The sequence below is a fragment of the Podarcis tiliguerta genome (genome assembly GCF_965153285.1).
Source record: "Podarcis tiliguerta genome assembly, chromosome: Z".
Taxonomy (NCBI): domain Eukaryota; kingdom Metazoa; phylum Chordata; class Lepidosauria; order Squamata; family Lacertidae; genus Podarcis; species Podarcis tiliguerta.
This window is the reverse complement of record NC_139553.1, coordinates 27,469,126-27,493,010: the sequence shown is the minus strand read 5'-3', so window position 1 is coordinate 27,493,010 and position 23,885 is coordinate 27,469,126. Positions and strand designations below refer to the sequence as shown.

General features: G+C 41.4%; 1 protein-coding gene across 14 annotated transcripts in view; it reads right to left on the bottom strand.

Annotated features, from left to right (window-relative positions):
• The window catches only part of TENM1 (teneurin transmembrane protein 1), a 372,670-nt gene that overhangs the window by 163,273 nt on the left and 185,512 nt on the right, over positions 1-23,885 (bottom strand). For 9 of the 14 annotated variants that reach the window (XM_083423250.1, XM_083423251.1, XM_083423261.1 and 6 more), the window contains 3 exons: positions 22,880-22,972; positions 17,230-17,468; positions 2,422-2,574 (listed from right to left, as the gene is read on the bottom strand). In XM_083423250.1, coding sequence (XP_083279376.1) covers positions 2,422-2,574; positions 17,230-17,468; positions 22,880-22,972 — 485 coding nt within the window. The remainder of the gene's footprint in view (positions 1-2,421; positions 2,575-17,229; positions 17,469-22,879; positions 22,973-23,885) is intronic. The other 5 variants (XM_083423262.1, XM_083423263.1, XM_083423253.1 and 2 more) reach the window with 2 other exon arrangements.

The window sequence follows — 23,885 nt, the reverse complement described above, 5'->3', positions numbered from 1 at the left end:
TTAACTGTCCAGGGGTCATTTACCTTTACCTGCTATCTCAGAGCTACTCAAATTTCAACCTCAAGCTGTTATTCACAGCTCACATTCATTCTCTCATTTGATAACCAGAGATTTTTATATTTTACAGCATCCAGAGGATGCCTATCTAGGAGAGCTGAGAAACCCGTGGCATTCCATATGTCATCAGACTCCAACTTCTATCAACCCCACCTAGCTTGGGCAATGGTCAGGTTTAGTAGGGGTGGAGTCCAGCAACCATCTGAGGTCTACAGGTTTCCCAGTCCTGCTGTGAATGGATGGATTTTGGAAGGCAACACAACACCTTGAATAATTTAGCTTTAACTTCCCAAAGGCAAAAGAGTGGGAAGCTCTTTTTTTATCACAATGGATAGAATTCAGGATGTTTACACACAATAAACTTCTCAAGCCCCTGGTTTAATGCTTAGCATTAATTAGTTGGTTGTTGTTTTTTGCCATGGGTATTACTGTGGGAGATGGAACAGCGTGGTTAGTAGGTTTATCAGACATGGATCCCAATCTTATGCAAGTTTATTTAGAAGGAAGTCCCACTGAGTTAAATTAGACATATTGTCAAATAGATGCTCATAGGATCGCAGCCATAGTATAAAACCATAACTACACTGACTTGGGAGTAAGCCTCAATGAACTCAGTCGGATTTACTTCAACGTAAACTTAGGCACCTAGAAAGTTGCCTTATGCCTTATGTCAGATTATTTCACTATCTAGCTCAGCATGGTCTACACTAGCCAATGTGGTACCCTCCACATATTGCTTGACTACAGTTCCCATCATTGCTAGCCATTGGCTGTGCTGGTTAGGCCTGATGTGAGCTGTAGTCCAACAACATCTGGAAGGCGCCACAACATAACTAAGGATTAAACCTGGGACCTTCTGTATGCAGAGCAGGTGGTCTTCCATGCTTGCATAAAATTGGGTTCTGTGTCTGGTATTTCAAGAAGCTTCTCTTTTGTCAAGTGATGAGCTTTCCAAAACAGCAATGCTTATTATTCTCTTGACATTTTCCTGTTCACTTCAATGCACCTTATATCAAATAAAGTTTTAAAATGTATTCCTACTATAAATGCGTTATCCTGCTTTTTACATCATTTTTGAGCATACTGACAGCAAAGACAGACTCCTAATCACTGATTGCTCATGGCTTCAAGAAATTGAAAATCTGAGCAGCAAAGCACCAATTATCCTCCCAGTGAAGTGCCTGTGTGCAGATCATCACTGATTCCTGAAACAATCAATCTCATTATGCTTCCCTGCTAAGCACCAGCCATCAATAGGATGTCTCGATTTTTTAATCATAGTGCAACCTATTAAAATACTAACATAACCACATGCCAGAGTGTTCAGAAATGCCACCTTAAAGCAACCAGCCTCTGTCAATGTGCAAAATTTGATTGCCATCATAATTTCTCATTAATGAGTACTTATTCCTCCCATGATGGGGGACCATTCAAACATGTCAATTCCCTTTCCACCATCACCAGTCTGATTTGATAGCATCCAGAAAAAAAGCTTCTCTGCTCTATTCAGTTAAATGTGTAAACTAGCACATAATGATAAATGATGCTCAAGACTTGGTGCAAGATACAAGTACCACCAAGCTCCTTTGAAAGACCGATCAAATTCTCTGAGTCCCTGGGAAGAGAATTTGGCAACCACTATGCTTTCCATGAATAGAGTTAGAGTTCCACAACTATGATACCTCTCCAGTAACAGAGTTTGTGTTAATTAAGCAAAACAGCAAAAAATAATCTATGCTCATTCCCCTCTGATACCCTTTCTGTGCTATGAAGGAACACAAGCTGTCAAGTTATTTCCTAGAAGAGTCAATGTCAAAATGGATGCCTAGCAGAGCAACTTTTATTGCTAAGCACAGTCTAGAACAGCTGTATAGGTGACTGCCTCAGTTCCGTAATAGTATCATGTAGAACAGGAAAAGCAATGTCAACAGCTTAAACAAGGAGTCAACAAACTCTTTAGGCCAATGGGCATATTTGAATTTTTCATGTTGTGAGTGCCACTTCCCCTGGTTCCTTCTCTCTCCTTTTCCCCAATCAGTCCCTCTGCCACCCTGCCGACAAAGCGAGCAGACATGCAAGTAGCTTTTCCAAGGAGATTGGGTAAAAGTGGGATACAGTAGAATTAATCTGAGCATTTAAAAGCTCATAGAGCTGAAATGGAAAATTGGAAAGTATCACTTTTTCAATTTTCTCCTTCAGCTCTATGCATTCAAGGGAGAAAGAAGTAACCATCCTCACCGCCTCATGACCAAGGGGGGCAGTGAAGCGAGAAGATGCAGAGGCTTCGTGGGGACGAGGGGAAGACTTCAGTGTCATCATGCTTGTGACCTCTGACTTAAGCATTTGAAAGAGAAAGGGATGTACCTTTTCTTTCTGTTTTATCAGAACCTTTCCCTCCGATGGGTGAGTAGGTTGTGTCCAGGAACTCTGTGCCTTTGCTTCCTTTACTGACTCCATTTTCATAAAGGTGCCCTCCAACAGGCTGTAGCTGCCAAGTTAGGCCAAATAAATGTACTGCTGTTAAAGGAGAGGGTGAGAGGAGAAGAAGAAAAAAGACACACAATTAATTTATGCCCACCTTTATTACATGAAGAAAAAAGGTAGTGGGGAAGCTTCTGCAGAAGTCAATTATTGTGTTTGGAATAAATTGGAATTCTAAGTATGCTAATTTCACCTTAAACTAAATGTTTAATTAGTTTCCGCACTTTTCTTTTGGAGATCAGCCAATACTAGATGATGAATTTCCTCGGCAATTAACAAAAATGCTTGCAATTCAAGGGACAAAGGCTTTGTAAGTTATATATATTGCATGGAAAGTTGTAACGCTGAATGTGTGGGTGAAATTACACACTCTATTGCAACCTTTTCAAACCTGGAGGCTGTTTCGCCTATGCAAATTGAAGCTAGAAGGGCACAGTATGCAGTAAAATGGTTTGGGGAGGGAGTGGAGGAAGGATGCTTAACCCTCCCATCACCCACTGCTTCTCTCCTCACTACCCCTCCCTTGTACAAGTAACTTTCCTGCCAACATCTAAAACATAGGTTTGGAATTGGAGCTGGTAAGAGCCAAGAAAAGGATTAAGCAATATTCTCCTTTCTAAAGCTTCTGGGCTTCAAATCCCAGCCCTGGTTTAAACAGTAGAAGCAGAATCTGAGCTTTCATCCTGTGTTAAACTGATTAAAATGTTCAGAATTAGAGCGGGAAATGTAACCCCCTTTTAAAAAATGCATGCAGATAGGCTAATCGGTAAGGTAAAGGTAAAGGGACCCCTGACCATTAAGTTTTCCAGCCTGTGGTTCTCCATTTCCATGTCTGTTTGACATTTATTAAAATAATAAATTAGTCCTCATGAGAATTCATCGCTATTTCAGTGCAAATTTCTCCTAATATGCACGTGTTTGTATTAAACTTTGCCCAATACACATTTTTGCAAATCAAATTATCCCTAAAACAATGTAGGTTATTTGTATGTTATTTTCACAAATATGTGCATTTTGGTACACACTACTTGGTTGGAAAACTGCACAACCCAGAAATGTTTGAATTTCAAAGGATGGCTGAGTTTCAGGTCTCTTATACTTTCAGAATGTGAATTACGGTAGGTAGGTTTACCTTTCAATGCAAACTGATGGAATTTATCCCTTATCCTTGGGTAAAGGTCAAAACAAACAAACAAAATCCTTCCAGTAGCACCTTAGAGACCAACTAAGCTTGTTATTGGTATGAGCTTTTGTGTGCATGCACACTTCTTCAGATACACCTTGGGTAAGGTATTACTTTTGGCTTCTTTTTGCAGAATACAGAACCCTGAAAGCTGTTTTCCTAAGGTTATTAATTTCAGATGATTCTGGGTATACTGGCGCACAACAAACCCATTTATCCAAAGGCTGCCTAGTTCCAAGCTGAATGCTGCTGCTGCTGCTGCTTCTCCATGTCAATATGTCTGGAAAATGTGAGATGGAGAGGAGTGTGTTTGTGTAATTCCCACAAGAAATCTCACCAAAATTAACAGTTCTTGAGTCCAAGAGGCTCTGAGAGAAAAGCAGTCACTGAAATCTCCTGGCTTCAAGAATTGCAATTCTGGCAGTGTGTTTTTTTCCTGGGGGGTACGCAGGGGTACGCATACCCTTAAACATTTTGTGAATCTAAGTTTGGCCTCACTGAGGGGCAGTATTTTAATATGAGTAGGAAAATGAGAGTACCCCTAAACATTTTTAAAGAAAAAAGTAGATCATCCAGAATGATCCTCAAGTCCAGCCAGATGCAAAGTTGTTCATTATGATGAATTTATTTAGTTCCATTACTGACACAGAATCACAGTCTATGCTTCTCTGATTTGTCCTTGAAGAAGAAATATGACTAGCTGGTTGAAGCCAGCAAATGAAAAACAACAAAAGAATGAATGTTGCCATGGCAAGCTAACCCAGGAGACGACTTGTTCTGTAAACTATTTCATGTTACAGTACAGACAGACAGATAGGTTTGTTTACTGCAATAAGCTGAGAGGGAATGGAATGGAGAATCCTGGAATAGGGCTGCAGGTGTTTAGAACACCGAACAGGAACTTCCACGGCAACTTTTTGTTGCATGTTCCACATCTAAAATAGTAGGTCACTCCCCTTCCCAGGGGGCCGGGGTTGCAGGCAGGCCATGTGCTCTCCCTGTGTGCAGTGGGGGGGGGGGGGCGTGGTGATGCCACCTGTGTCACTGGGAGTCCTGGCCATGTAACGCCCCACGGCCAACAAATCCAGTCGAGCGGGGGCATGGCTTACTCAGTTTAAACCTCCATGCGGCCGAGGGCTCAGTCTTCTTCAGAGGTGGCCCTCCTATTAGCCAGAGTGAGGCAACCACCTCAGGCAGTAGGTTGTGTCATTTTAGGGGGTGAAACTAAAATGACACAACCTACTTGCCTGAGGTTTTTCGACATGAGAAAATAAAATCTGCTATTATTTTTGTGATTGGGCAACATTTAACATGACAAGTCTATGTCTGATGAAGAAGCACATAAACTGTTTTCAGAAAACCAAAGAATTTTAATTTTACCTTCTGAAAATGTCAGGTAATGCTTAATAATAATAATAGTAATAACAACAACTACAAGTACTTGGCAATCATTTTAATTATTTCTTTGCAAAATTTAAGTAAAATGCACATTTTACTTACCAAGCAGAACTAAATTATACTAATTTAACCAAAGTATCTTTTAAATTCTTTTAAATCTTTTAAATGTACTGAAGTGGAATGGGCAATGTGGAAGCAGTTTAAACCAAAGGGTAGGATAGTAAATATTTTAAATGAATGAATGATTGAATACATTATCAGACACTACTTCATTTTTATGGATTATTTTTCCAACCGCCCCCCCCCCCCCCGCATGAATGAAATTTGGATGGTGAATTGCAATGTTTGGTTTTGCACTCGAACCAATCCGTACTGGTGATAATCATTTTATTTGTGCATTGGCAGAGCACGCATAAGTGAGATGTGATGAGTCCCATTCTCTGTTCTGCCCCCGTTATTCCCTCTTCCAGGTCAAGAAGGACCTGTGTGTCAGCGATTGTGTGTCATTTTTACGCACCTAAAATGGTCGCTGCTTGTAATTATAAATCTATCTGTGGGTGTCACTAGTTTGTGGGAGATTCAAACACATGCCAGACATCTAGGTTTGTACAATTAAAGTAGATTAAATTGTTCTGCCCCTCTAGTAAAACAATATACCTTTTTAAAAAAAGAAACAAACATACTTTTGTGGCTAGGAATGTGATAGGGAAATGCACTAAAAACTGCAAGATGAATGGATTGTTAATAGGAAAACATATAAACACCCTGGAAACAAATAAGGATGAATGCTCACTAAAAAGTAGACATTATCTGACCTCTGTGTAAGCTTTGTGCAAGCAAAGCAGGATGAATGCTCAAGAAACAGGTTAGCTGGAAAAGCTCTGTTTCCATCCATATCTATTTTCTTCAATAAACTCACCCTTCCCTTCCCTGAAGTATGAGTGTATTGCCTACACATAGTTTTTTCACATCATAAGGACCAGGCTTTTACATAAATGAGAATGGGAAATGGAAGTAGGCAAAGTCATTCCTCCCTTAACAGAGGAGCTCTCAGCTTCATAGGAGATGACAGAGGCCAATGCAACCCTGTGGATGAAGCTGTAGAATCTGCTTGGGGTGTCTCCATCTTCCATAATGCCTCCACTACTCATATAATTGAAGTGTTGCATAGGTAATGCCTTTATTAGTAACCCCTAAATTTGCCTATAATGGAAGGGATTTTTTTAAAAAGTAATACTTTAAGCCCGTAGTTCAATTTCCCAGCAGCTTCCCTTGCCCCGGAGAACACTTCTAGCATTTAATCTCCTCTACCTGTGGCATTGTTCAGCAGTGGGGAAAGTGACCTCTTCACACCGGATGTCCATTTGGTATGGCCCTTCCCAGGTTTTTGCCTGCCCATTGTGTTTGTCTTTCATTTGTTCTCCTATGTGTGTTGCCAGTAGAAGCCACAATTCTGTGGGTACTCTAGGTGGTGCACAAAGCACCTAGAAGCTCCCTAGAGGTTGATGTGCCCATCAAACTTCAGTTTTGTGCTCTATAAATTTCAATTAGCAGTACTGGGGGTGGTTCAGATTCTGGGGCAGTGCTTTTGTCCAGCAGAGGGTGTCACAGGGCCGGCCTACTTTCCCTTTAAAGCAAACTTGGGTCTCCAACTACAACTACCATCACCCCTAGCTAGCAGGACCAATGGGGAGGGATGATGGAAACAGTAGTCCGTGAGCAGCTGGGGACCCAACCCCTAAATTTTACCTGTCATCTTAAGATCTGAGTGGGCTGCTGTGCTGTTACTCTTAATGTGGTGATTAAGGTAGCCAGACACATAGAAACATAAGAAGCTGCCTTAAACTGAGTCAGACCACTGATTTAACTAGCTCAGCATCACTTGGCAGGGGTGCTCCAGGATTTCAGGCAGGATTCTCTCCCAGCCCCACCAGGATTGAACCTGGAGCCTTCTGCATGCAAAGCAGATGCTCCACCACTAAGCTATGGCCCTTTCTCTACAAGGTATGAGAGCTCAGCAACTGAAGTATGTAACTGCATTATGCTGCTTTTTTATTGTTTAATGAAAAGAAAACCTTGGCATGTGTAGATAACATATTATTTATCTTTCAAATGGTGTCATATATTTGGGAAAGAAACCTGCAGAACTGCACATGGGTTATGGTTCTCTCCGTAGTAGTAGTAGTGCATTTTTATTTTTTTATTTTTGCAGATTACATTTTGTAAACTGGATTAACCCACCATCTGCTACAAAGCCAATGATTAAATTGAATTTATTCTTATCTACCTTCTGTGTAAGCACAGCTTGTCAACTTGTGTTCTGCAAAGTTTGGCAGCGAACAAAATATGAAGCTTGGCTGAAACACAAGAGACTCCCTACAGTGGATCCATGAATTAAAAATAAAACATAAATCAGTGCAGTATGTATTTATCAAGCCAACGTGACTTATCTTCCAGGTGAGTGGAGGAGATGGAACCGGTAAGAAGAGTTTCCAGATGAACAGCCTGGGCCAAGTTGTCCAAATGAGTTCTCTTGGCAAACCATATTACATTTCCCTTAAACAAGGAATTATAATTGGGAAATATCACGGAAAGGCTGGATTCTTGCAAACTAAGTCTGCTTGTTATTGCCTGAGAGGAAACTTTGCCCAGATCTCCTCAAACCTGGGAGCCAGCCCTGCATAAGATGAGCTCTGTCGCATCAGGCCAAAGACTATCTAGTCCACTACTGTAATCTTACAGTGGCCAACTAGATGACACTGGGAAGGCCAGAAGCAGGACCTGAGCACAACAGTACTCTCTTCCCTTGAAAATCCTTTGAAAATCCAAGCAACTGGTATTCAAAGGCAAATTGCTGCCTTCAACCGAGGTAAAAAGTTAAAGGTAAAGGGACCCCTGACCATTAGGTCCAGTCGTGACCAACTCTGGGGTTGCGGCGCTCATCTCGTTTTATCGGGCGAGGGAGCTGGCGTTCTGGGTCATGTGGCCAGCATGACAAAGCCGCTTCTGGTGAACCAGAGCAGCGCATGGAAACGCCGTTTACCTTCCCGCCAGAGCGGTACCACAGAGCCTAGGCCAGGAATTCGAATCCCCGTGATGGGGTGAGCTCCTGTTGCTTGGTCTCTGCTCCTGCCAACTAGCAGTTCGAAAGCACGTCAAAGTGCAAGTAGATAAATAGGTACTGCTCCGGCGTGAAGGAAAATGGCATTTCTGTGCACTGCTCTGGTTCGCCAGAAGCAGCTTAGTCATGCTGGCCACATGATGCCGGCTCCCTGGCCAATAAAGCGAGATGAGTGTCACAACCCCAGAGGCGGTCACAACTGGACCTAATGGTCAGGGGTCCCTTTACCTCGGGTTAAGAACTTAATTCATTCTGGAGGTCCATTCTTAACATGAAACTGTTCTTAACCTGAGGTACCACTTTAGCTAATGGAGCCTCCCGCTGCCGCTGCACCGTCGCTGCGCAATTTCTGTTTTCATCCTGAAGCAAAGTTCTTAACCTGAGGTACTATTTCTGGATTAGCGGAGTCTGTAACCTGAGGTACTATTTCTGGATTAGCGGAGTCTGTAACCTGAAGCGTCTGTAACCCAAGGTACCACTGTATTAGGAAATTATTCAGATGTCCAGCTTGCAAGATTCCCACAGGCATCTGGTTGGCAAGTCTGAGAACAGGACACTAGACTATTTAAGATGAGAGGTGGAATGAGACAGGCTTGCGAAGAACCATGGATGTCTGCCTTTCCTGCTGTGACAAGCTCCTCTTCCCCCTGGTCTCCCAGGACAAGGAGAGGCATGAAGGAGGAGGAGCAAAGGCAGGCACACAGGCATACTCTCAGATTGCTTGGGGGAAACCCCAGAGAGGAGGGGACTCTACTAAAGAATTAACTTCACTTACTCCATGTGATTTACTGCTGGCTTGCTCCTGACAGTAGGACCTAAACCAATGACCTCAAGTTATAAGAAAGCAGATTCCAACTAAATATCAGGAAGAATTTTCTGAATGCAGGAGCTGATCAACAGTGGAACTGACTCCCACGAGAGATTGTGGACTGAAGGTATTTAAACAGAGGTTGGATGTTCATCTATCATGGATGTTTTAGTTGAGGTTCTCATATTGTAGGGAGTTGGGCTAGATGACCCTCGGGGTCCCATCCAATTCTGCAGTTCTTTGATTCTGTGACTAGATAGGTCATTGGCCAGATCTAGCAGACTCTTCCTATGTTGCCAGTTTTGCATTTTCCTTTCCTTCATTCCCTTTTTATTTTATTTGCCATCACTACAATTTGTAACAAAGCTACTCTTTGCCCCTGCCACCCTCCACTACAAATGCCCCCTCCAAATAATGCTAGGCCATGGTGTAGCAATTTCCCAAGGAGACATGGGGCGGGGGGAGGCACTAGCAGGAGTTCCACAGCAGCCACCAGTGGAAACAGAAGAGGTAACAAAGGAAACACCACTGATTAATGCCCCTCCAATAATTATACATAATGTTCCCCATTGATAAATCAGAAAAATGATTTCCCCCAAATTCATGGTATGCATTGGGGCTAGGCAATTTTCAGGAGAGGAGAATGATTTTTTCCTTAGTCTCTCAGATAACCTGCTGGAAAAGAGTACATGGCAGGATATATATTAGCTGTCATTTAGCCCATTATAAGTACAAAAGGCATTTTCTTGACCAAACTTTCTGAACCTCAGAAGCACATTAATATTTGTGTATTTTTATTCTACATTAACTTGAGGACTTTTTTGTGTGAAGAGAAGATTCATAAATACAATTAGTGGGCCCTAGCTGTAGGATGTTGCTCTAGTTTGCAGAGCACATTTTCCCTTGCATAGCTCAGCTGCTATGGTCCCTTGTGATATCCCATTATTACAAGGTTATATTGCCATTATTGACCTTTATTGAGACGAACTGGGAAGATGATCTTTCATCTAATTGCTATGCAACTAATTGAATTAAAAACTGGCAGCCTATTCAGCTCAGTGTGGTAGACTGGGTGCTGACGTTGGACAGGAAGAGCAATATTCATTAATAATAATAATAATAATAATAATAATAATAATAATAATAATAATTTATTATTTATACCCCGCCCATCTGGTTGGGTTTCCCCAGCCACTCTGGGCGGCTTCCAAAAGAATATTAAAATACTGTGATACATCAAACATTAAAAGCTCCCCTAAACAGGGCTGCCTTCAGATGTCTTCTAAAAGTCTGGTAGTTGTTGTTCTCTTTGACATCTGGTGGGAGGGCATTCCACAGGGAGGGCGCCACTACCGAGAAGGCCCTCTGCCTGGTTCCCTGTAACTTGGCTTCTCGCAGTGAGGGAACCGCCAGAAGGCTCTCAGTGCTGGACCTCAGTATCCGGGTAGAGCGATGGGGGTGGAGACGCTCCTTCATTGGAAGACCTTGGGCCAATAATTATCTTATTAGGCAAGTGTGGGCCAATAACAATCCCCCAATGTAAGCCATATCACAGGATGGTTATCAGACTAAAAAAGGGAAAGCTATGTATTTGTTTAAATATATGTATTGCTCTCAGCTTTCGGGATAAATCAGATGTAGGAAACCTTTGGCCTTCCAGATATTGTTGAATTACAACTCTGGAGAGCCCCAGCACACATGGCCAGTGGTCAGGGATATTGAGAGTTGCACTGCAACATCTGGTGAGCCAAAGGTTCCCCATGTTTTGGATAAATGTGATCATGTATGTTCTAAACCAGATTTCCCCAATGTGATGGCCTTCAGATGTTTTGCATCTCCCTCCAAACCCAGCCAACATAGTAGCCAGCAGTCACAGATTGTGAGAGTTGCAGTTCAAAACATTAGGAGAGAATCAAGGTGAGGAAGACCCTTGCAAACATATGCACTGGCCTTTTCTCCAAGTGTGCCATTCCTGCAGTATCCCAACATAAAGATTACTTTTGTGGTGTACTCAGGTACATCAGCAAATGCAGCCACCTCAGTACTTAACTGTCAATTGCACCTCTACCCACATACATTTCCCAGGAAGTAAACTCTGTGGATATATCCACAGGGCTTTCCTCCAAATTAAATGCAATGGTGGCCTTGTAGCCTATGCTATTTGCTGTGATGATGGAATATTTGCTGTGGTGCTGGGCTTAAGGCTCAAAGGCCTAAGACCAGTCATGGATCAAGCATCAAGTGATGATTTGTTAGGAGCTGACAGATCTGTGTGGAGCTCCCTTGCGTGGTGTTACAAATGAAAGGCAACTGCTTTTCGTTTGTACTTTAGGCAGCTTCTCAGTGGAGCACATTCATGCCCTGGACAGACTCTACCTACTGGTCACTGGATTCTCCATGGACGGGTAGGAGTATGAGTGCTTCCACGTCAGTTGTGTCTTGTCTGAACGACAAGGTCTTCCTGAACTCTGATGTGGTTGTATTATTTTTATGGTTATTTTTTGGCCCTGTCTCTTGGTTTCCATTCCAGACTTGCTCTTTGGTTCTCTTTGGCTTGTCCCATGGCTACTGGTTCTCAGCGCATGGCTCACCCATGATCAATCCTTGAAGTGACTATCCACACTGCAGCAGTATCCAGGGGCTCCTGGTGCAAAAGTTAAGTGCCAAACAACTAGGGATGAGGGAGAAATTCAATTCAGTTCACATTTAAGGGTGATCCTATCTAAGTTGCACTTCCCAAAACAATATGAGAACTGAAACGGCCATCACTTGAAATCCACACTTCTCTGAATTCTGCGATGCACCTCTAGCCAAGTAACTAGCAGTTACTAATGCATAAAAACCACACATTTTAGTGAAAATAACCTACACAATTGCATTGTTTTAAGGGGGATAGCTTTGCAAATATGTGTTTAATGGGCTAAATTGCTTACAAACGTGTGTATTAGGAGAAATCAGCAATAAGAACCTGATGAATTTTCATGAGGACTTAAAGGAAAAATATTTCAAACTGATGTGGAAATGTGGAAAATTGAACTTTGGACTGGAAAGAATGAGTAACTGGGAGAAAATGAAATTGACAGATTTGCCTATCCCTACACCATCTTTGGCATTCCCTAACCCTATCCTGACAATGAAGCAATGAGGCACCACCATTTCAAAGCTCCTACAGTAGAATCCATAGAATGTTTGAGCTCTGCAATTCATTTCCAGCTCCACTTAACAGTTATGTGGAGGATAAACAATGAGGTCTGGTGGTTATTTTGCCAAGCGTAGGATATGGTGTGTAAAGTACAATCCTTATGCAGGTGTACTCAGAAATAAGTTCCACCCTGTTCAATGAAGCATTTCCCCAAAGAAGGGTACACTGGATTGCAACTGCTTAGTGCAATCCTGTGTATGTTTATTGGGGGGGGGGAGTCCCACTGCAATCAATTAGGGTAACATCTCAGTAAGTGTGTTTATGATTGCAGTTTTGGATGATTAAACCAGTCAGATTTATTGACCGAAAATCTTCTGATTGGTTAAAGCGTTACTGGTTGATTGGATAGCAGTGGATCATGTTGGTTTTTTAAAAAATGAATTATTTAAAATTACAAGTATTTACAAAAACAGAAACTGCTTCTTCTAAGGTAACCTTTGCTCGGAAATGGGTGTACAGCATCTAAATATTATGGGTTGGATCCAGACTTAGTCATACTTAAGGACATAGGAATCCCACTGGATCAGGCCAAAGGGAAACCTAGTCCAGCATCCTGTTCTCACAATAGCCAACTGCTTAGTAGAAATCAATGACTAATTCAGTGGGTTTACTCTAAGTAGAATTAAGTGTCAATCCAGCTCAAATAAAGCCTGTCTTTTAGTTTAGAATGACTGTTTTATTCTTATGAAAATTTATCCTGATACAATCAATCAAACAAAAGCCAGATGATCAATTGACTAAGATAAGGTGATGGCTTTAACAGTATGGCTTCTCCTTCCTTTTCTTTGTCACTGTAGCAGGGCATACTCCTACTTGTTTTACCAGCCAAGGCAAATTTTTAAGATTGTGTTAGATCCACAGCATTAAAATGCTTAAAAGATTTCCACAGGAGAGATAAATTTCTCTCAGCCACAAGACAGACACATGAAAGGGATTTAAACTACAGGAAAGTAATTTGAGATCAGATAAAACATCTTAACCAAATGAGGAGTTAGCCAAATAGAGTAAGGTTGCCCAGGGAAGACGGAGAATTACTTTTCCTGGATTCTTTTCATGAAGAGCTTGGATAAAGATTTAGTTTAGGCACAGCAAATCCCGCCTCAGTTACGGGATTGGATTGAACTAGATTATCTTCAGGGTTCCTTTGCAGCTCTTCAATTCTATGTCCTGACTGACTCTTAAATATTTGACTCTGAAAAATTACACATACTTGTAGCTTCTTTCCCCTCCTCCCTCACTCAGCAGCTCTTCTAACTAGTAAACGGAAAATGTTGTGCAAGTGAATGGTGGATTTCAAACACCACATCAGTGGTGGGGAACCTCTGACACATGGGTCAAATGTGGGTCTCCAGTGCCAACTGCTCCTTGCGACCATAGCTGTCAACTTTCAGATTTGAAAATAAGGGATCAGCAGGCTCAAAAATAAGGGATCAGCAGCTTCCCCTGTCTTGGGGACAGTCTATGGGATATCTAACAATCCGGGATAGCAGCGGGAAACGGCACTGGAATAAGGGAATTCCCCGCCAAAAAAGGAAAGGTTGACAGCTATGCTTGGGACTCTCTCCAGGCCATGCATCTATCCAGACAAGATATATTACCAGAGCTGAAGGACACAATGCAGCCCACAAACACGCTCAGGGTGTGAAGCAGAGGAAAGTTCTGAGGGTCAGAAATTGGGTCCCTCAGCCTCTCCAACTCTGATGTAAGATATCAGCCACAGTGGAATGACAAGGACTCCAGGGGTAGAAAAATCTCCTCCCGTCCCCAATGCAATTTGTCCTAAGAGGGAAGAACAGCGTCCACCGATACAAATGGAGGCTTCCCTCCTGGTGCAAAGAGAACTTTGGAGGAGGAGATTTTTGGTTGGACCACAGAAGGCTTAACCTCCCCCCTGCAAGGTAACAATTCTGCGAGCCCCATGGATTCTATTTAATTAGAAAATTCACTGCTTCATCAGGCATAATTTGAAAGATTACGCCATCTGAAATAGAAATGAGAGTTTGACCTTTCAGGACGAGCTGGTCAGTGTTAGGGACTAGATAACCATTAGGAAGCAACAGGGCGTTTTGCTTGCCCTTTCAGAGTGGCAAAGAGGCTTTGTTAAGCATCTAGCATACAAAACAGCATCTTCTTCCCAAACCTATCAATCAGTTCTGAGGACAAGAGAGGAAAGGAAGACCAAACATATACTGCCTAGGACAGTGGAGAAACGTGCTTGCAGACAGAAGTGTAAAGGTTAGGCAAATGGATCCCCATGGGTGTGAGTACAACAGAAGACATTTCACTCCACAAATACTGCTTTGCTTTCCATAAGGCGTCTGCCCTTTTAATCCTCCTGGCATTATTCTATTTCTATGAGTTGAGTTAACATTTATTTATTCTTCTCTATTCTAGCATGAGGATTTCCGAAAGGTGTGAGGAAATGATTAATTACGGATCAATTCATAATGACCAACCCTTTGATACTCTCCTTTGGAGCCTATGAACAAAGCAAAGATGATGAAGAACAGCACTGCAATAACAATAATATAATCATCATCAACAGCAATGGGAACCTAATTAATCTTGCATATTCAAACTTGTTTTTTCAGACTCTGTTGTGACCTACTCATGGCTTGCTGTACGACTGAACCCTACAGTAGCTGATTTCTGATCCAGCCAAAAAGTTTGCAGAAGCTCCTTTGTTTTGTCTTAAAGCAGCCCTTGCTAACCCAGTGCCCTCCAGACCTTCTGGACTATGTTCAGCCCCAGCCAGCATTATGCTGTGGAGGTGGGGACAATCACAATTTTGGATTAAATGACTTTGGTTGATTACTACAAACAAGGTTCTTGCTTTAAACATCTGCAGAAAGAGGCAATGCAGTTCTGTCCTATAAAGCATGAAGGTGTATTTATGCATTACTGAAATAATGGTAACACTTACTGCAATAAAACATGCTACGTTTAGTCCAATATATAATGTACACTGCTGTTATGTTTAACACGTAGTAAGTTAACAAAACACAGACAGCAGAAAGGAACCCTATGATTTGTTGCTGGAAAAACTATGTTTCTGCCTCCAGATGTTTAAAGGTAAAGGACCCCTGACAGTTAAGTCCAGTCGTGAATGACTCTGAGGTTGCGGCGCTCATCTCGCTTTACTGGCCGAGGGAGCCGGCGTTTGTCCACAGACAGTTTTTCCGGGTCATGTGGCTAGTATGACTAAGCCGCTTCTGGCGAAACCAGAGCAGCGCATGGAAAGGCCGTTTACCTTCCTGCCGGAGCGATACCTATTTATCTACTTGCACTTTGATGTGCTTTTGAACTGCTAGGTTAGCAGGAGCAGAGACCGAGCAACGGGAGCTCACCCCGTCATGGGTATTCAAACCACCAACCTTCCAATCGGCAACCCCTAGGCTCAGTGGTTTAGACCACAGCACCACCTGCGTCCCATCTCCAGATGTTTACATTTCTGCAAAAGTCCTGTTCATTTGCCTGAATAGTAGGGATGGCAGGGGCATGCACACAATGTTGCAATGAATGTGGTCTGTTCAGACCATCACATGTCAAGCATGAAAATCTGAAGGTTATAAGGTTGTTTGATTGAATGCATTTATAAGTGTCCCTTCAATTGGAAGCCTTGCCATATCTCTCCTGAAGAGGAAGCCCCACCTGCAGGTACACTGCAGGCAAATCTTCAGTGCGCCCCTCCATCACGATTTTAAGCTCTGGAACCTGAAGCTAAGTGGCAACCAAAGTTAGGACCATTCCTGCAGCCAGTTCCTTATGCACAAATGTAACTTAAAAAAGGAGGAATGCAGACTGACTCTTGTTGTCAAATAAACATCCAGTTGATAGAACTTAATATCAGCTCAAGCAACAGAAGAATGGTTCCCTTAACTAGGGAAGATTGGTGAATTTGGCGGAAACCGGAGAACTGCAGCAATGAAAACCCAGGAAAGGGTTTGTCTAAAGCAGACATAGACTGTATCTACAATGATGAATGATTCTGCACTTGCAGTTTCCCCATGTTTCGTACATTGCATACTGCAATGCACACTGCGGTCAAATTTCCTAAGTCCAAGGATCATATTCACAATACATTTATTATGGAAAACCCTGATACTGCTTTATGACCTCCATTGTTTTCCCCAATCCCATCCACGCATCACAATGCTACCCTCCTGCGGCCAGGGAAAGGTGGCAAATATTGTTCATGATGCACAGTGGAATTGCATCTTATGTGGATTTTAAGGTCCAAAACCAGAATATAAAGCGAAAATTGCATATAGCCTAAATTACCTTAAATTACCTCTCCAGTCTGGCTGCAAGGTGCTGCCACTTGTTGCAGAAATACTTCATTGCATTGAGCTTGATTCCTTTATATGCAATTTTTATGCATAATTTTGCATATAATTAGTTTTATTGGAAGAAACAATACCTATCCAACAGTGGACGAGAAGCTTCAATTTAACCAGGTGCTTGATGGATGAGGATGCCCAGTGCGGGCAAAGCTCTATCAGGTTGGAATTGTGAAATCTCGTGTATAAATTCCTCCATCTCTAACCACCATGAAAACACCTGATTTGGTCCCAATTTCTTGTTTGTTTGTTTTGCTTCCTTTAACTCCCCACTCCCATTCCTCCTCTTGCCTCATATCTGCCATTTTTATTTTGTGGGTTTACTCTAGTAACTGCTAGTCTGGAACATGGGCATAAATTCTCAGCCATGGAAAGTGAGAATAATGACAAAGTTTTGGGAGAAGATGAACTGCAGATAATAAAACAATGCTGCACATGACAAATACTGCACAGAATGGAAAATGATGCTGTCTTACACTAGCTCTAATCTTACACAAACTTACTTGTGAGTAAACCTCACTGAACTCAATGGGACTAAATACAGATAGGATTGTGCTGTTAATTGCCCTGCATAATACTCATACAAGCAGTTTAAGTGAAAAAATATATAAGAACACCAAAATGAAACACAAAGCTTACCAATGACATATGCAAGCAGCAAAGCCAGTGTGACTGTAATAGCTGTTGCACTCAAGGCAGTACACTTCCAGTTGCAGCATCTGTAAGGTTTGTTAAAAGAGAAAGCTGGTCTAGAAAAAGTACTTCTAGGAAGTGGCCTGGGAGGCGGCGAATAAACAGTATTGGAAGTTAAAGGGTAATTCTGACTGGCGGCACTGAAGATAGCTGACGAGCCAGATCCATGCTTAAATAGGAAATGCCTAGGGAAAGAAGACAGAGAAGCATGTTGTAAAAGCAAAATTAATGTCTGCACAAGAAAGAACACACCCTGTGGTTTAAATACCTTTTGCCTACATGAAATACATGTGCACTAGAGCAGCTTTCACAAGTTTGGTGCCTTCTACATGTTGTTGAACTACAACTCCCATCAGCTCCAGTCAGCATGACCAATGGGCAGGGATGGTGGGTATTGTAGTCCTACAATATCTGAGGACACCAGATTGAAGAGGACTGATCTAGAGTAGGTGCCATTGTAAACAACACAGTCCTAGACATGCATACTCAGAACTAAGTCCTACTGTGTTCCTAGGTAAATATGTTTAGGATAGCAGTATAAAATGCTCCTTTTGGCCTCAGCATGCAGTTTTCAATAAACATAAGCTGGAACCCATGCAATATTAGTGTGTCTTTTCCAGACTCTATCTGACCACAACACAGCACATGCATGATCTCAAGCTGTGCAGGATTCGTCATTGTAGGAATTTTGAAAAGGCAGTATCAGAGTTCATAGGATTCCTAGATATACACAAACAGACAAAATGTCACAAAGACCTTTGATGATAAGAATCTAAAGAGTGCTGTTTATTCTGCCCATGCCACCGTTTCTCAATGATGTGTTTTAAAACATAAGAATGAATTTTCACAAATAACAGATTTGGGGTCAAGTAGCATTTAAGAAGCAGATGCCCCCAGCCTTCTCCGGTATGAAAAGGGGCAAAACATTAAGTGTTCCAATTGCATATGAAATTTTGTTGTGTTTTCCTGCAAAATTCTATTCAACACAGTTACAGCCTGATCCTAATCCTCTGGATGGTAAATGAACACATTCTCAGAGTGGGTTTGGACTTTTCATCAAAGTTCCTCCAGCTGCTAGCTTGGCATCTTCCACAGTTGGCTGCCAGGTCACTTGTTTGCAATGTCTTAAAGCCCTCTTAGAATGAAACACAGAGACCACAGCACATATGGTAAACTAATTTAATTTTAGACGCATGTATTTCACAATATATTGTAAAGAGTTACACAACGATTGCTATATATGTGTGTATGCATCTATTTCGCTGACACATTACATGCACATACACATCCTACACATGCACACATACACAGGTACAGATAACAGGATAATGGAATCTTGAATGTCTAACCATGTGGAGATGCACTGATTGAAACAATTCATTCTTCCTTGGCCCAGATAAAACTCTGCTGTGGGTAATTCTAGAAACATGTGGGCAGATCCACATGAGGTGAAGCAGAGCCACAGAGCAATGTTCCCAACACTGGTGTCAATGCTGCTTACTTGGACAGGATGGGGGCAAGGCTGGGGGCCATATGGATGCATCAACAGGGGTGCTAACACATATCTGGCACCTATATTCGCACACAACCTTGCCACCCCCTGCTGTGATGTGGGTGCCTCAGAGGGTGCCTCTGTGGCTCCACCACCCATTATCCATGCTGCTATTGACAGCCATTTGTCACTACTCATTTGCCTAGATTTTGGAGCATGCCAGAATAACCTGATGCAATCAATGTTCATTTACAAAACATGTATACTATTAGCGCTGCCGCCACCACCACTCCCCAACAACCCTGCCTTTGACTGAGGAATCCACAAATGCAGTCAACCAGACTAGCAATGGCAAATGTGTCTTTGTAGAATCTGGTGAATGGTTGTCCCAGAACAAATCAAGAGATGGGACCTTATCTCTGACCTTGTGCTGTGCACTAAAGGCATTAAGAAGCAGTAGGAAGTCTCAGGGCAACATCACAAATGAAATCTGCTCCCCTCATCTTCAAATTTGTGCTGAGCTTCAGAGATGCTTGGAAGCAGCAAGAGGCTTCAGTGGTTCCAAGTAAAACCGAAGCTGAGCCTTAATGTGACCTCAAGTTAGACTCTGTCCCAAGACCTCTGTACATGAGATGTGGAGGGTTGTTGGAGACCACAAAAAAAAATAATGGCTCTCTCAAAAGAATTTATGCATTCATGCCAATGAGGGAAATACTTGAAGCTTCTCCCAGCACTTTATTTCTCTGCTAGGAAAAGCTTCACATATGCAATCTAATTGTGTCATGCTGCACTTAAAAGTCAAGAGCAGTGGGAGAAAAAGGTGTATAAAATTAAAAATATGTGTGTGTACACATAAACACATTAAACGTTTTATATACAAATAATATAACAAATTAATTTGTCAGTATTTTTAAGCCCTAGGCAACAGCTATATATTATTTATGCTTATTGGTGTGTCCTTGGGATAATGGGGATAGCAATGGCAGGGGATCACACCCAAAAGTGCAACCTAGAGCATAATTTTCCCTTAGAATTTTAAAGGAGCAATAGTAAGAACCATAGCTCAGTGATAGAGGATCTGCTTTGCATCCAAAAGGTCCCAGGTTCAATCTTCGGCACCTCCATGTAAAGCTAGGTGAGACTCCCATCTGAAATCCAAGAGAGCCATTACCAGTCAGTGTAGACGAGGTGTGAGAAATCTCTGGCCCTCAGGATGCTGCTGAACCACAACTCCCCATAATCCCTGGTAATTGGCCATGCTTACTGTGGCAGATGGGAACTGCAGTTCAAAAACATCTGGAGGGCCAAGGGTTCCCCCTACCTAGTATATACTGGGCTAGACTGATCAAAGGTCTGATTTGGCACAAGGCTACTTAATAGCTCTAGCCCTGGGTTTCTTATATCTGAAGAGACTAGCATGTTCAGTATGCTTAACAGTAATAATTATATTCTGCTAGAAGCATCTGACCTGATCTGTTCTGTTGCTTAGCCAAAAGGAGTCTGTCCATAAACTGTTATTTACAACAGTCTTGCTGTTAAAGTTTTCTTCAGCTTATCTGTTTATGATTTAGCGAAGTTTGCCAAAGCATTTGCTTTCTGGAGTTGGCCTGTTTATTCAGCTGCTTCGGCTACCAATAAAAATCAAAAAATCACTATACACATGTATATAGATAATCATAAGACTCTATATAGTGCTATCTCCTGGGGCTAAGAGCATTAACCAAATTATATTACTATTTGATGAGCAGCAGATTAAAATGAAAAACTGTAACCAAAACATTTGAATATGCAATGGTGCCCAAAGCTTCCTGGCATATTTGTGTGTATCTCCTGATTTGGACAACATATTACACATTTTAATAACTAACTAATAAAATAACTAATTTTAATAACTCAGTAATTGGCTAAAAACAAGGCAGTGAACGGACTGGTTTTAGGCTGACTTGACAGCCCAAATGAGTTAATGTTGACAAAGTACAATGCACTTTCTAAGTAAGAAGGGTTGATTTTACCCTTCATTCTGCATATATTTATCTTTCTTTCATGTGGTGCCACATTTGACATGTGGTGATGATGTGCCTATATTAATAAAGGAAATATTAAATGGGGGGGCAGTGTGTGATGCATCTGTTGGAGGTCAGCAACCTTTCTAGGCCCATGAGCATTTGGAGTCTTAAGTGAGTCTTATGAGTATCACTAGCTCTAGGCACTTCAGAAGAATAAACATTGAAAGCCACAGAAAGCTGAAAGAGGAAGTGGGGGAGAGAGACACTTTTGCAGGTTCCTTCTTCAGCTCAATTTATTTATTTTTTTTTGGGGGGGGGGAGAGAATGTATTTACCTACCTCATTGCTAAATGAGGTAAAGGTGGGAGGTTCAAAGGTTTCATGGGCATAAGACGATGGCCTCAAGGGTACCAGTGCTCAGTGCTACACTGGCAACCAGTGATCTAGGTGCATCTGTGTTTGGTTGGAGACCATGAGTTCATACTTCAGGTGTTTAGATTTGGGGGACAGGGTTGAATGGCGTTAATATTGCAAAAGATTCATTTATCCATATTTTTATCAATTGGTTCATAAGGCCAGGATAAGATAAAGATACGGCTGGGGCAGGAAAAAACTGACATAGACATTGCATCAAATTTGTTTTCTGTTTCTCTTGAACATGGTAACTAATCTGTGGGCCTCTAGTCTAGCCCCCTGCAGGAATCTCAGCTAAAGCATCCATCACAGATGACCATCCAACCTCTCCTTAAAAACTTCCAAAGAGTCCATCACCTCTCAATGGAGTCCATTCCACTGTCCAACATGCCAAGCCAAACCATGGGAGTTCACATGCTCATGCTAAGCACTGGGGCTTATGGAAGTTGGGAGTCTAACAACATCTGGGGGCCATATGTTCCATGTTCCTGAGTTAATGTGACAAGTCATGTTTTTTAGAATGTGGCACCGACAGTGGCTGCAGTTCATCAGATCATCACATCTTACATTGGAGCTTCCCTTATTCCCTTATTACTCAATGGAACAGGGGAAAGAACCATCATATAGCTTAGGGCTGCTGTAACAGTAAATGAGAAACATGTATTTGTAAGTTGCATTATTGTCCAATATTCCCAGATTGCACATCTAGATCTAGACCACCTTGCTGGTTTTTCAGAGCCCTTACACTTCCAAAATCGGTCTATGTGTATTGGGCACATACAATCCAGAATTCTAGCCTAGAATAATCTTGAATACAGTTTGGGGTTCTTAACATAGTCCTATTGGTTTCTCCCTTTGAAAAAATAATTATCAAAGGGATACAAAGATGCTGATGGAAATATTTATGTTGGCTCCAGGGTTGGATAAAGAAAATTCTTAAGCATTGTGGCTCATTTACCTAAGATTTCCATCCCTACTGTTCAGGAATGGATAGGAGTGTCAACTTCAGTTTGTCATTTTTCCAGTGTTCACTTCAATTTGTTGCATTTCCATATCAGTTTCAGATTATTATTAAAGTCCTCATGAAAATTCATCGGCATTTAAGTGTGCATTTTTTATAAGCAACTGTTTCTAACATCATGCATTTTTGTAAGTTAATCTTTACTAATATATGCATTTTTACAGACACTTTTGCTTATTATATGCATTTCTGTGTATCTTTTTTTCTGTATATCTTCGTGAAGCAGTTGGAGAACTGCGTCACAAAATTTGAGGAAGTGAAATTTTTGAAGGATAATTAAGGATACTTTTTACAAACAACTGTTTCTAATATAATGCATTTTTGTAGGTTAATCTTTACTAATATATGTATTTTGAAGGATAATTAAGCTTTAGTTTGCGTGTTGTTTCAAGAAGTGCAAATTATGTAGTTTCCATTTTAAAATGCAAAGCAAACTTCTTTCCCCTCCCCTATAATAGTTGAAAGTTGTTTACAAATCACACAAAGTAGTAAGTGAGACCATGTGGTGAACCTTATCCCCAAACATGTTGCTATCAAACTGTACATCTTTCCCTTCTGATTTGAATGTTCTTTCCTTTATCTTGTGGGCAGAAGTCCTAGGCCCTTTATGTATAAAGTAGCAAAATGCTATATAGGGAAGGCTTTTGCAAAAAGAGGGTCTTACATTTCACTTGGCACGAGGGAAGAGACATGGTCCTCCTGATTTCTGGTGGAAGGCAATTCCACAGCCGAGGGCCAGCAAATCCCCCACTGACTTCTGTGGGATCAGGATCAGGACCACAATGTGGAATAAGGAAAAAGGATATAATAAATTCTTGTTGGTCTTTTTTTCCCATTCACATTATTCTTTTTTATTAAAAAATGCTTTAACAGTTTCTGGATAGAAAATGGCAAAACTGTTTTAATTCCCCATTTTCCTTTTAAACAGAAAACCTATTGGGTTGTTGAACATTAACATGAATGGCTTGACATGCACAACACAGATTACTTTCTGCGATGCACAGCTTAGAGAGATCATTAGAGTACAAAAGAGGCAACAAAATGGTAAACTCAAATCTGTTATTAAGGCTATCACAATAAATAGCTTGCAATAATTATGTTTATTCATTGCTGAATGGTAGTTCAAACACAACAAAGAATAGTATTAAAATGACTTGAGAAAGCATGCCGATCTAGAATTTATTTTGATGGATATCTGTTAAAATATAGATTGTCAATGTGCAGTTAAGAAATTAAAAATGTATGATTTCATATGTATTCTTTTTTAAGGAACTCTAAGATGACTATGAAACTGCATCTTCTAATTACTGGAAATAACCTATTAGAGAGCTCCTGGTTTATTATAGTGCAGATATTCTATTGTAAAGAAAATGTAAGCTATTCTCAAAATTTCTTAAACATATTGGTGTTGTAAGTTCTTTTGCTAGACCAGCCATGGCAAATGAAAGATGTTAGGGCTTATCCACACTTCCTCTTGTCCTGCTGCTTTTCCCTGAGGAAAACAACTCTTTAGCATTCAATCAGAGCAAATGGCAAGAGTGGGTTTTCCCTGGGAAGGAGTGGGGCAAGGGGAAAACCGCTTGGACCTGTACCTAGAAAGCATGGGTCCAGCAAAAGAATTGCTCAGATCCATGCTTTCTAGGCACAGGACAAGTGGAAGTGTAGACAAG